The sequence below is a fragment of the Pseudophryne corroboree genome, chromosome 2 (assembly GCF_028390025.1).
Source record: "Pseudophryne corroboree isolate aPseCor3 chromosome 2, aPseCor3.hap2, whole genome shotgun sequence".
Lineage (NCBI taxonomy): Eukaryota > Metazoa > Chordata > Amphibia > Anura > Myobatrachidae > Pseudophryne > Pseudophryne corroboree.
Window position 1 is genome coordinate 844,718,796 of NC_086445.1, and position 13,496 is coordinate 844,732,291.

Consider the following 13,496-nt stretch of genomic DNA (forward strand, 5'->3'; position numbering starts at 1 on the left):
GACACGACCTCACCTGACCCTCCGTTAGGGGGTTTGATTACTGCCTTTACCGATTTGGTCGCGTCAACCTGGATGTCTTGTAGGATGGCTTCTGGAAGAGGTACCGACATCGTGCTGGGCTCACTTTCTTGTTTGTAATCCTGAGGGAAGTTTAACATGGGGTGCAACTTGCATGGGTTAATAGTTGTACATTTAACAGTATTACAATTATCATCGTTACGTTATTACAATTAGTCTTATCATCTATAATACAGTTGCTAAGTGCATTTTTATCGTACACCATTGCGCCATTCTCTGCAACCATAATCCTCTCCATTGCCATGTCTCTCTTCCCAAGATGAGAGTCAGATATGTAAGTTAAATTTCTTTGCATTTCACTTTCCTGTTGCCACAATTTTAAATCATCATAATGTCTAATACGCCTTTTTGAAGATTTAATCAGGCACACTCTTCTCCTTAAATTCTGTAATACTTCTGGGTTAAAAGTACCTACCCGGGAAAACTTTTCCCCGTCATGCACAGTCATCCCTTCCCATTCATTGCATAATATTTCTGTGTGATGACCATCTTGGTCTGATTTCTCACACATTACCTTGCCGACCTGATTGATCGGTTTCAAATCAACCTGAACCAGGGTTGATCGCCCCTTACCTGAACAAGCGGCCCCATCTCTGCAGGCGTTGCTTTCACTACCTCTGACTTCTAATCAGGGTCTCCGGCAACCCTCACAGAAAACCAAAATGTCCGGGGTAAAGCTGCGGTGGGGGTTTTGCCTCGAGGTCCGCCCACTTAACTCCGCCCACGTTGGCCAGTACTGCAATCACTGTTCCCAGAGCTGCTGTACCCATCCTAGGGCCCCTATGAACCTTTATTTACTGGGGCGTGTTGGACCTTCCAGTCCCCAGCAAGTATCGGTTGTTGGAATGTCCCCGAGTGATCAGGCTACTTCCCTTAAAATAAAAAAAAAAACACAAATCACGTTAACAATGTGCAAGTAGCGTTCTTCAGAATTCAAGACATGCTAATGCACACAATCACATGCGGTACAATCGTATCTGCACACAAGCAACTAATCTTATGTGCGGAACGATCAGTGGAATCGAAAATTTCTGCTGCGAATTCCTTCAGCCTTGAGCTTTGTTGGCCTATATGGGTCTCGCACCAACCCTCTTCGGTTGTGCTCTCTACTTCTAGTCTGCTGTACCTGAACCTCTTGTTCTGTGACCTCCTGGTCTGTGACCTCCTGGTCTGTGACCTCCTTGTCTGTTATGTACAGCAGACTCTACTGCTCATTAATGTGTCGAGTCTAACAAGGGACGCCTCCCAAGCCACCCCACGATATCACTCTCGCTGGTGTATCTCTTTCTACTGGCCTATGGTTCCCACTTCCGTAATAAAAGAGAAATCTTATATATACACACACTCTTACCACATGTACACTTTAATTTTTATTTCTGCGCAGAAATCCTTTCATTCGGTATTAGCCTAACCCAGAAGAATTGCAACAGAGAAAGTCTTTTTCTTTTAACTTTTAAACTTTTGGATTTGAGATAGATTTGTGTTATTTTTCGCGTTACTTCCTTATCGCTTACTAAACAATACTATCGTGCGGTTTGTATCATGTGGGCGTATCCGTACGCTCCGTTGCGTAATACACGCTCCGTGCGTCGACCCTTGCTGCGTACGCCCCTTGTAAGGACACGTGTACACAGACCAAGTACGTCCACAGTTACACACTACACGTTTATCAATGTGAATGATCTTTAACAGTAATCCTTCACTGACCACCACTCAAATCTCCCTTGTATTCTAGGCGAGATTGTGTGCGTGCCTTTTACAATTAGTCCCTTAAATATTACTTTTAACTATTAATAACAACAAATGTCTCAACACGTTTATCACTAGTATGTGGCAATCAGGAGAATGAGGCACGAAAACAATACTAAACAAGAAATACAGATGTGTATGCTTATTGCTTACGTTCGCAAAACAGAAACTAAACAGGTTTTAAAAGACAATAACGTACTGTTCCTACCTTTTGGTTCCGGATTCCTTCAGCACTCCTTACTAAGCGAAGCAGACGCTTATCTGGTCAGCACTACGAGGAATATTACCTCCCGCCTTTTGATGACCGATAATGTCTGCTGGAATTACCTAGTGCAGATATGTGAAGAGCGGGCGAGTCCCCAATTGACAATGCCTATTCTATACCTTGTATAAAACACTCTAAAAGGTTAAAGAACACAGTACGCAATTGGCGTATGGAATACCGTAAGAGTACGCACGTAGCGTAGCGAACGCTTAGCCGTGGATGAGACGCACGAGCGGCATGTTCGCTCACGGCTTAGAGCGTAAAGGCAAGCACGCTATAGGCTGCCGACTAACGTAATGATACGCTATCAGCGTAGCGGACGCTCGAGACCACGAGGAGATCACAAGCGGCGCTGACGCTCACAGAGTTATACCTTTATAACTATACCATAAACAATGTACTGTAAACCCTTGTGCAGTGATAAGGTGTAAATGCAACACAGTGTAACCTTGTTAGTTTAAAAGCTGTATGAGCGTATGTGACGCTCTGAGAACCCCTTAGCAATATAATAAACACTCAAATACCGGTCTAAGGGTCTAACGCCTTTTAAGGAAATGAATGAACGTTCAATTGCAAAAGAATAATACAATACAAGTTATACACTACCAAGATAACATAAAATACCTAACCGAATCACTACACATAAAATACAATACAATACAATACAGATACAGTTACATTTAAAGGGGGGAAGGAGAGAGAGAATGGCTTATAACATTAAAATAAGAGACAATATGGTTGCAGAGAACTTACGCACCAGGGGAAACAATCGCAAGCACCTTTCTGGATATCCAGCTCCCGATTATCAGCAATGAGAACCGTTGAAGAGAGTAGAGAGCTGGCCCAGATCGGCTTGTCCTTTTATACACTACACACAATACAGTACAATGGTCCCTACATTCTTATTGTTCATTGGACACAGGAATTCGTCTTCGCATTATAACAAAAGGTCATAGGTTGGTTCATACAGGTGGGCTGTGACTATTCCTAACTGCTCAGGTGGGTGGGAAACTGGGTTTCCCGCCGCATGGGTAATAAAGTGCAAATATAGTAAATGTCCATAAACTTCTTATGTCCATAACTATACGCACGAGCGATTAATCCGCTTCAAACCAACACCGGAATATTGCTAATTATATTCTCTTCCGATGGATACTAAACACCACTGTGTAACCCCTGTCTGACCCTTCGTATCATACAAAGAGGGATCTCTTTGTCTCTGAACATACTACATTAACTAAACTTTCAGATTCTATCAAAGGGACCATAATCTACAAAATAAATTATATGACTAAAATATGTTACGATTGAGTCGCCCGCTAGACGCACACAAACTCTACCGTAAATGCGCATATCGTGCGCCTGCAGGTGCACGCACCTGAGAGTATGCGCACGCACGGGAGGCCTCATATACACGCAGCAGGCACTCGCATGAGGTGCATATATGGCAGTGTGTAGCGTGATATTTTTCTGACTTTGACACCATAAGTGTAGGGGTAACACTTAACGCGTTTCTCAGCCTCGTGTTAATGGCTGTTTTGATACTTCTGATGAAACAGCCATTAACACGAGGCTGAGAAACGCGTTAAGTATCAGCCGAAAGAGTGCCCCCCGGTTCCAACTGCCTGCACCCAATTATATTGGAGGCGGACTACGAGACTTCCCCTGCGAGACCTCCGGCGCAGAGGTCAGCGGTGGAACCGCCGAGCTTATAGGAGGAGTACAGTGCATAGTTTTGCTGATAGTGACCACGAGTATACGTTGTCTGCCTGAAAAACACTCCATATCTGTGCTCAGTGTGTTGCATATATCTGTGCTCACACTGCTCAATTGTGGGGACTGGGGAGCAGCTGTATTATATAGGAGGAGTAAAGCGTAAACCTGCCAATATGCCATTTACGACACAGAGTGGCAAGGAACGGCTGAGGCCCTGGCCTGTGTTCATGGCTAGTGGTTCAGATTCACATGAGGATGGAAGCACTCATCCTCTCGCTAGAAAAATGAAAAGACTTAAGCTGGCAAAAGCACAGCAAAGAACTGTGCGTTCTTCTTTATCACAAATCCCCAAGGAGAGTCCAATTGTGTCGGTTGCGATGCCTGACCTTCCCAACACTGGACGGGAAGAGCTTGCGCCTTCCACCATTTGCACGCCCCCTGCAAGTGCTGGAAGGAGCACCCGCAGTCCAGTTCCTGATAGTCAAATTGAAGATGTCATTGTTGAAGTACACCAGGATGAGGATATGGGTGTTGCTGGCGCTGGGGAGGAAATTGACAAGGAGGATTCTGATGGTGAGGTGGTTTGTTTAAGTCAGGCACCCGGGGAGACACCTGTTGTCTGTGGGAGGAATATGGCCATTGACATGCCTTGTCAAAATACAAAAAAAATCAGCTCTTCGGTGTGGAATTATTTCAACACAAATGTGTACAACAGGTGTCAAGCTGTGTGTTGCCTTTGTCAAGCTGTAATAAGTAGGGGTAAGGGCGTTAACCACCTAGGAACATCCTCCCATATACGTCACCTGGTCCGCATTCATCAGAAGTCAGTGACAAGTTCAAAAACTTTGGATGACAGCGGAAGCAGTCTATTGACCACTAAATCCCTTCCTCTTGTAACCAAGCTCCTGCAAACTACACCACCAACTCCCTCAGTGTCAATTTCCACTTTACACAGGAAAGCCAATAGTCCTGCAGGCCATGTCACTGTCAAGTCTGACGAGTCCTCTCCTGCCTGGGATTCCTCCGATGCATCTTTGAGTGTAACGCCTACTGCTGCTGGCGCTGCTGTTTTTGCTGCTGGGAGTCGATCGGCATCCCAGAGGGGAAGTCGAAAGACCACTTGTACTACTTACAGTAAGCAATTGACTGTCCAACAGTCCTTTGCGAGGAAGATGAAATATCACAGTAGTCATCCTGCTGCAAAGCGGATAACTCAGGTCTTGTCAGCCTGGGTGGTGAGAAACGTGGTTCCGGTATCCACCGTTAATTCACAGGCAACTAGAGACTTGATTGAGGTACTGTGTCCCCGGTACCAAATACCATCTAGGTTCCATTTCTCTAGGCAGGCGATACCGAAAATGTACACAGACCTCAGAAAAAGAGTCACCAGTGTCCTAAAAAATGCAGTTGTACCCAATGTCCACTTAACCACGGACATGTGGACAAGTGGAGCAGGGCAGACTCAGGACTATATGACTGTGACAGCCCACTGGGTAGATGTATTGCCTCCCGCAGCAAGAACAGCAGCGGCGGCACCAGTAGCAGCATCTCGCAAACGCCAACTCGTTCCTAGGCAGGCTACGCTTTGTATCACCGCTTTCCATAAGAGGCACACAGCTGACAACCTCTTACGGAAACTGAGGAACATCATTGCAGAATGGCTTACCCCAATTGGACTCTCCTGGGGATTTGTGACATCGGACAACGCCACCAATATTGTGCGTGCATTACATCTGGGCAAATTCCAGCACATCCCATGTTTTGCACATACATTGAATTTGGTGTTGCAGAATTATTTAAAAAACGACAGGGGCGTGCAAGAGATGCTGTCGGTGGCCCGAAGAATTGCGGGCCACTTTCGGCATTCAGCCACTGCGTGCCGAAGACTGGAGCACCACCAAACATTCCTGAACCTGCCCTCCCATCATCTGAAGCGAGAGGTGGTAACTAGGTGGAATTCAACCCTCTATATGCTTCAGAGGATGGAGGAGCAGCAAAAGGCCATTCAAGCCTATACATCTGCCCACGATATAGGCAAAGGAGGGGGAATGCACCTGACTCAAGCGCGGTGGAGAATGATTTCAACGTTGTGCAAGGTTCTGCAACCCTTTGAACTTGCCACACGTGAAGTCAGTTCAGACACTGCCAGCCTGAGTCAGGTCATTCCCCTCATCAGGCTTTTGCAGAAGAAGCTGGAGACATTGAAGGAGGAGCTAAAACAGAGCGATTCCGCTAGGCATGTGGGACTTGTGGATGGAGCCCTTAATTCGCTTAACCAGGATTCACGGGTGGTCAATCTGTTGAAATCAGAGCACAACATTTTGGCCACCGTGCTCGATCCTAGATTTAAAACCTACGTTGTATCTCTCTTTCCGGCAGACACAAGTCTGCAGAGGTTCAAAGACCTGCTGGTGAGAAAATTGTCAAGTCAAGTGGAACGTGACCCGTCAACAGCTCCTCCTTCACATTCTCCCGCAACTGGAGGTGCGAGGAAAAGGCTAAGAATTCCGAGCCCACCCGCTGGCGGTGATGCAGGGCAGTCTGGAGCGAGTGCTGACATCTGGTCCGGACTGAAGGACCTGCCAACGATTACTGACATGTCGTCTACTGTAACTGCATATGATTCTGTCACCATTGAAAGAATGGTGGAGGATTATATGAGTGACCGCATCCAAGTAGGCACGTCAGACAGTCCGTACGTATACTGGCAGGAAAAAGAGGCAATTTGGAGGCCCTTGCAGAAACTGGCTTTATTCTACCTAAGTTGCCCTCCCTCCAGTGTGTACTCCGAAAGAGTGTCTAGTGCAGCCGCTCACCTTGTCAGCAATCGTCGTACGAGGTTGCTTGCAGAAAATGTGGAGAAGATGATGTTCATCAAAATGAATTATAATCAATTCCTCCGTGGAGACATTCACCAGCAATTGCCTCCAGAAAGTACACAGGGACCTGAGATGGTGGATTCCAGTGGGGACGAATTAATAATCTGTGAGGAGGGGCATGTACACAGTGAAAGGGGTGAAGAATCGGAGGATGATGATGATGAGGTGGACATCTTGCCTCTGTAGAGCCAGTTTGTGCAAGGAGAGATTGATTGCTTCTTTTTTGGTGGGGGCCCAAACCAACCAGTCATTTCAGTCACAGTCGTGTGGCAGACCCTGTCGCTGAAATGATGGGTTCGTTAAAGTGTGCATGTCCTGTTTATACAACATAAGGGTGGGTGGGAGGGCACAAGGACAATTCCATCTTGCACCTCTTTTTTCTTTCATTTTTCTTTGCATCAAGTGCTGTTTGGGGACAATTATTTTGAAGTGCCATCCTGCCTGACACTGCAGTGCCACTCCTAGATGGGCCAGGTGTTTGTGTCGGCCACTTGTGTCGCTTAGCTTAGTCACACAGCGACCTTGGTGCGCCTCTTTTTTTCTTTGCATCATGTGCTGTTTGGGGACTATTTTTTTGAAGTGCCATCCTGCCTGACACTGCAGTGCCACTCCTAGATGGGCCAGGTGTTTGTGTCGGCCGACAAAAAAATTTCAGGGAGGTTTTGCCAAAACGCGTCCGAATCCAAAACACGGCCACGGAACCGAATCCAAAACCAAAACACAAAACCCGAAAAATTTCCGGTGCACATCACTAATAAGAAATTATACGTTTCTTGGTCCCACTGCCACCATTGATAAATGTCCCTTTTATTTTTTGTTTCTATCTAAATATTGGATTGTTTCATTGTAGCAAAGAGATATATTAGGCATCATCATTAAAAATAAATGTATATTAGAAAAACTGATATCAAGACTGGGGGTTCAAGCCATGTGGGGGTCATTCCGAGTTCATCGCTCGCTGCCGTTTTTCGCAGTGCAGCAAACAGGTTATTACTGCGCCTGTGTATGCACCACAATGCGCACGCGCATCGTACGGGTACAAAGCGGTTCATTGCTGAGCGATGGATTAAACAAAGAATCCATTCGCACAGCCGATCGCAAGGAGATTGACAGGAAGAAGGCGTTTGTGGGTGGCAACTGACCATTTTCTGGGAGTGTTTGGAAAAATGCAGGCGTGTCCCAGCGTTTGCAGGACGGGTGTCTGACATCAATTCTGGGGCCGGACAGGCTGAAGTGATCGCAAGAGCTGAGTAAGTCCAGAGCTACTCTGAAACTGCAATAAACTTTTTCATCCTGCTCGGCTGCACAAGCGTTCGAACACTTGCAAAGCGAAAATACACTCCCCTAGAGGTGGCGACTATCTAATCGCTGCTCTTCAAAAAAATCTAGCGAGCGATCAACTCGGAATGAGGGCCGTGATACAGTACGTTAACAATTACAGCACTCCTTAGTGTCCACCGATCTTTACTGAGAAAACCCAGACACTTATGATCACAAGAGAGTCCCTCACTGTTCTTAGTGTCAGATGGGATGTTCAAAAGGCTAAGCACCATCAGCAGCCCCTACCAATGTTGTGAAGTTGGGCCCAGCAATAAATGTTCTGCCCATAAATGGACCTGTAGAACACAAAATTGAACTTAGCCTTTCAAACTGCTAGTTTTGTAAAGACCATTATTAGACACACAATAGGGCAGGGAAACCTAATTATTAAGTAGGTAATAAAAAAAATTTTGTGCAAGTACTGTAGTCTTGATTGAACATTTTTCTATAAATGGATGAAAGAAGACAACTGTACACCACAGCAGGTAAATGTAGCAACAGTTACATTCCAGTACAAATGCATGTGTTGATACATATCAAAATACAGAAAGAAATACATAGCTTGTGAATGACTATGGTTTATCAACAGGATCAAAAGGAAGAAAATATATGCTATAAAATAACAAATGAGAAAAAGAGAAGAGAAAGAAACAAAGAAATAGAGGCCATCAGGGAAAAGAGGGAGGAGACTTAGGAAGGGGAGGGAATGGAGTCACCACTGGGACTCCAATAAAGTACCAGGTTGTTCACAGGTAACTAGTCAGAGGGAGAGCTAAGGAATACCAGCAAGGGATTTGTACCTGTCAGATTCACAGAATTCCAGCCATGGAAGCCATATCATCAAGTAGGTCTGAAACTTATCAGGAGAGGACATTATGATATTATCTATAGATCTACTGTATACATTTCTATTAGGTGATAACAGTTTTTATCATTTTGTTTCCCTACAGTTGTTGGTTAGTTGCTGAAAATGAAAAAAAGCAACTTGACCCTGCAAAACCGATGCTGTTATCTTTTCTCCTGCCAGTGGGTATAATCCTTCTAGCAAATATCTGCATTGTTTTAGCAGTTGCAGTGCTTGTAATTTGGAAAAAAAATCCCAAAATAAAAAGGTAAACCACACAGTACTTACCTACTTCTGCTAATCATCACTGTCATACCCATGCATACAAAAATGCAGTAAATCACTGTATCACTGAATGGGGATGGGCTGAATGACACCAATTTCATTGGGGAAATAGGTAGTCTTAGGGAAGGTGGGCTATGCTCTACTTATTACCATGACATGTAAATGATCAATATGGTGACTCTCATATTAGCCTAATCTCTGTATTACATTGCTTGTTATTTGCATGGAGAGAGAGATTTAAAAAAAAAAAACACATTTTCTTAAAGTGTTTCGATATAACATGGTACATAATATGCCACACATAACAGAGCATATCATATCTTGCAAGTACTGTACAAATCAGGCAAATAAATAAAATATAAACAATATATTATCAACATATTGGCATAGTTACGGTCCATACACATGGTGAGATTCGGGCTATGCCTGATTCTCACTATGCGACATGGACTGTGGTCGGTACGCAAGCAAAAATGACTGTGCTTGTGATACCGATTTTGGCTAAGTGACAATTTTAACTATCTTTTACATGAGATAGTCAAAATTGACTTGCCTGCACAGTCTATTTTTGCTTGCGATGCCGATACCACGGAACCGCGTATCGGCATCACAAGCTGTGTACACATGGTGCAATATGCACATACTTTCCTTACAATTTTGACTATATAGTCAAAATCGTAAGAAAAGTTAAGTGCATATCGCACCGTGGGAACACACACTTGACATACTTCAAAAGCATAATTTTAACAAAATAAACAAACTCGTTTAGGGGAGGAGAGGAGGGGTAAGGGGTGTGGAATCAGATATTCATAGAGCCAGCCCGCCCAACACAAAATATAATAATACTAGGAAATGTAGACCTATTGTAGTTGTCAAAGCATGTACCAAGTAATTGCTTCAAAGACTTTGCATATAGTGTGAAGAGATTCTGACGGAATAGCCAAGAAGTATGGTTCCCATTTTCTATAAAATGCTCAACACCATGGGGATAATTCTGAGTTGATCGCAGCAGGATCTTTGTTAGCAGTTGGGCAAAACCATGTGCACTGCAGGGGAGGCAGATATAACATGTGCAGAGAGAGATAGATTTGGGTGTGGTGTGTTCAATCTGCAATCTAAATTGCAGTGTAAAATAAAGCAGCCAGTATTTACCCTGCACAGAAACAAAATAACCCACCCAAATCTAACTCTCTCTGCACATGTTATATCTTCCTCCCCTGCAGTGCACATGGGGGGTCATTCCGAGTTGTTTGCTCGTTGCCGATTTTCGCAACGGAGCGATTAAGGCGAAAATGTGCATGCGCATGGTATGCAGTGCGCATGCGCTAAGTATTTTAACTCAAAACTTAGTAGATTTACTCATGTCCGACCGAAGAATTTCCATCGTTGAAGTGATCGGAGTGTGATTGACAGGAAGTGGGTGTTTCTGGGCGGAAACTGCCCATTTTCTGGGAGTGTGCGGAAAAACGTAGGCGTGCCTGGATAAAACGCGGGAGTGTCTGGAGAAACGGGGGAGTGGCTGGCCGAACGCAGGGCGTGTTTGTGACGTCAAACCAGGAACAAAACGGGCTGAGCTGATCGCAGTGTAGGAGTAAGTCTCGAGCTACTCAGAAACTGCTAATCTTTCGTTCGCAATTCTGCTAAGCTAAGATACACTCCTAGAGGGCGGCGGCCTAGCGTGTGCAATGCTGCAAAAATCTGCTAGCGAGCGAACAACTTGGAATGACCCCCATGGTTTTGCCCAACTGCTAACAAAAATCCTGCTGCGATCAACACAGAATTGCCCCCCATGTTCAGTATTAAGCATAGCATCCCATCTATCCAGATATAAATGATCCAAGAGCACAGACTGTAGTTCCTCCCCCTCGAGGGGTGGGCGATTTTTTTGATACATTTATTCAAAATAATCTTCATAGCAAAGGTTACTATAAGGTCTGAAAGGGGCAACAGAAATGAATAACATTTGAATAGAGAAAGTAAGATTTTTTTTTTTTTTTTTGCCATTTATTGAATGTACTTTAAATCCTTGCTTGGGCTCTTTCTTAATAAAACAATTAATTATCTAAAATTATAACCAAAAAAGAAGATTAAGACTTTCTGCGTTAAGGAATGGGGTGTAAATTTTTCACATGGTACAAAACCACCCAATGTAATAGCCTGCAAGTGTTCTAGGCTATTACATTGTTGGAGTGTGTGTGAGTTTTCTGGAATGAAAACTCACACTTAGTAATGTGAGTTTCATTCCAATGTGCGAGTTTGACAAAAGCATGCACAGATCAATGAGATCCGTGCATGCCTCTATCTGCAAAACTATTTAAATATTTTAAAAAAAATTTGTAAAACAGACGTGCAGCCCCCACCCCCCTTCCCCTAACCATAACCAACCCCAGGCACTTTGAGACGTCCTGGTTGCAAAAATTCAGGGGGGAAATTTAGTAGGAGTCCTCCATATTTTTACAAACAGCACCAGGCTTTTGGATCAGTCCTGGTTCCAAAAATACGGGGGGAAAATGAAGTAGGGGTCCGCCTACTTTCTACACTAGATGATGTGCACACTCCATTAAAAGCAGAAGTTGCTTCTCTATCTGCTCAAATGGCAGATCTGCAAAACAAGATCTCAGATGTGGAAGGCAGGTTGTTCAGAAATAATATTTGTTTTGTGGGTCTCCCTGGAAATGAGGAAGGAACAATGTCTGATCACTACTTATGGTTCTGACTCCTTTATGACTACTTTTGCGGTGGAGCAAGCCACCGAATACCCACCAAAACACCTCCTCCTGGTATACATCCTTGTACATTTATTGCAAATCTTCCTCATTATCAGAATCGAGATGCAATATTGAGAATGGCTCAAGTTAAAAGTTGTATAAAAAGGAATCACTATCTCAGTTTTTCCAGATTTTGCTGTAGATGTACAAAAGCACAGAGCTAAAAGCCCGATTCAGGGCTGATCGTAGATCTGCTAAAATTAGCACATCTACGATCAGATTCTCTGACATGCGGGGGACGCCCAGCACAGGGCTAGTCCGCCCCACATGTCAGGCCCTACCCACCTTCCCACCCCCTGCACAGGTCCGGACATGCCTGCGTTGTCCAGACCATGACCCCCAATGGCGTTCTAATGCCGTTGCCACGCACCCTCCTGCGCTGCGACTTTCTCTGCCTATCAGTCAGGCAAAGGCGATCGCACCAGTGAGATGCTTTCGCATCTCACTGGGTGCACAGGTGCAGTGCGCCCACTGTGCAAGCGCACTCCACAAAAGGCTTCAGAGTGCGATCGCTGCCGTTGCAGTGATCACCTCTGTATTAGGCCCTAAATTTCTTCCTATCAAACCTCAGCTCCATGACTTGAATCTTCAATATGAGATGATCTTCCCTTCCCCATGGAAGTAGGCTGCGGCATGGTTAGATCCTCAAAAGCCTGACAGTAAACAGTTAGCTTCTGATTTGTCTCACTAATTTAAGATTAGATAGAATATTATGGAGGAGACGTTCCTTTAGGCATGTCATTTTAATAATATGTTGGCTTATATAGTGTTAGATCTATGGACATTAAGGCTATACAGAGAGCTCCCTTGTATTAGTGGCTGCTTTTCTAATTTTCTATTTTGTCTGCCTTAGTTAAGGGGATAAATATACCTCAGGTAAGGGGGTGTAGTGGGAAGTTGGTTGGGATTTAATTGTAGATAATGTGTTCTTGATGTTTCTATTTTATTCTGCACTGGTCTCTCCTTGACACATTTAGTGGGGAGTAAATTATTGATTCTCAAATGCCCCTGGGTAGGTTGGGCCTACCATACTATGTATACTTCATCATCCAGAGGGGTCTCCATTTTGATTAAAAAAAGGTTCCATTTGTAGTAGTCATTACAAATGGACACTTATGGCCATTGTTTTTCTTGACTGTAATATTTCTTCTATTCCTATTTTTATTCCTGGTTTATATTCCCCCTCCCTTTTCATTTGATGTTTAAAGATGGGCTGCCGACTTTATTGCAAAATCACCTACACCTGTGGCATGCCTAAGAGATTTCAATGCCGTTATGGACCCAGTCACATAGTGGCAGGCCTCTATGAGTTCTGTTAGTCAGAGTACTTCTGGTTATTCAAATTTTGCAACAGTATTAGGGTGAGTAAATGTGTGGAGATTTAAACATCCTGAGGATAGTAAATGTTCATGTTTCTCTTCCACCCATCGCACCTTTTCCTGTATAGACCATGCCTTGGTTTCTTGTACACTGTTGCCCACGATACTGCATATGGAATATAAAGCAAGAGGTGGAGCAGACCATTCAACATCTGATAATAAAATTGGATTGCGGCATTCCCAAAGGATAACAATTATGGAAATGACATCCCT

General features: G+C 44.2%; 1 protein-coding gene across 2 annotated transcripts in view; it reads left to right on the forward strand.

Moving 5' to 3' along the window:
- The window catches only part of ADGRG7 (adhesion G protein-coupled receptor G7), a 90,385-nt gene that overhangs the window by 27,301 nt on the left and 49,588 nt on the right, over positions 1-13,496 (forward strand). Inside the window, exon 3 of one of the 2 annotated variants that reach the window (XM_063957362.1) lies at positions 8,958-9,119. The exons of the other annotated variant lie outside the window; for it this stretch is intronic. Coding sequence (XP_063813432.1) covers positions 8,958-9,119 — 162 coding nt within the window. The remainder of the gene's footprint in view (positions 1-8,957; positions 9,120-13,496) is intronic. 2 annotated transcript variants of the gene reach the window in all.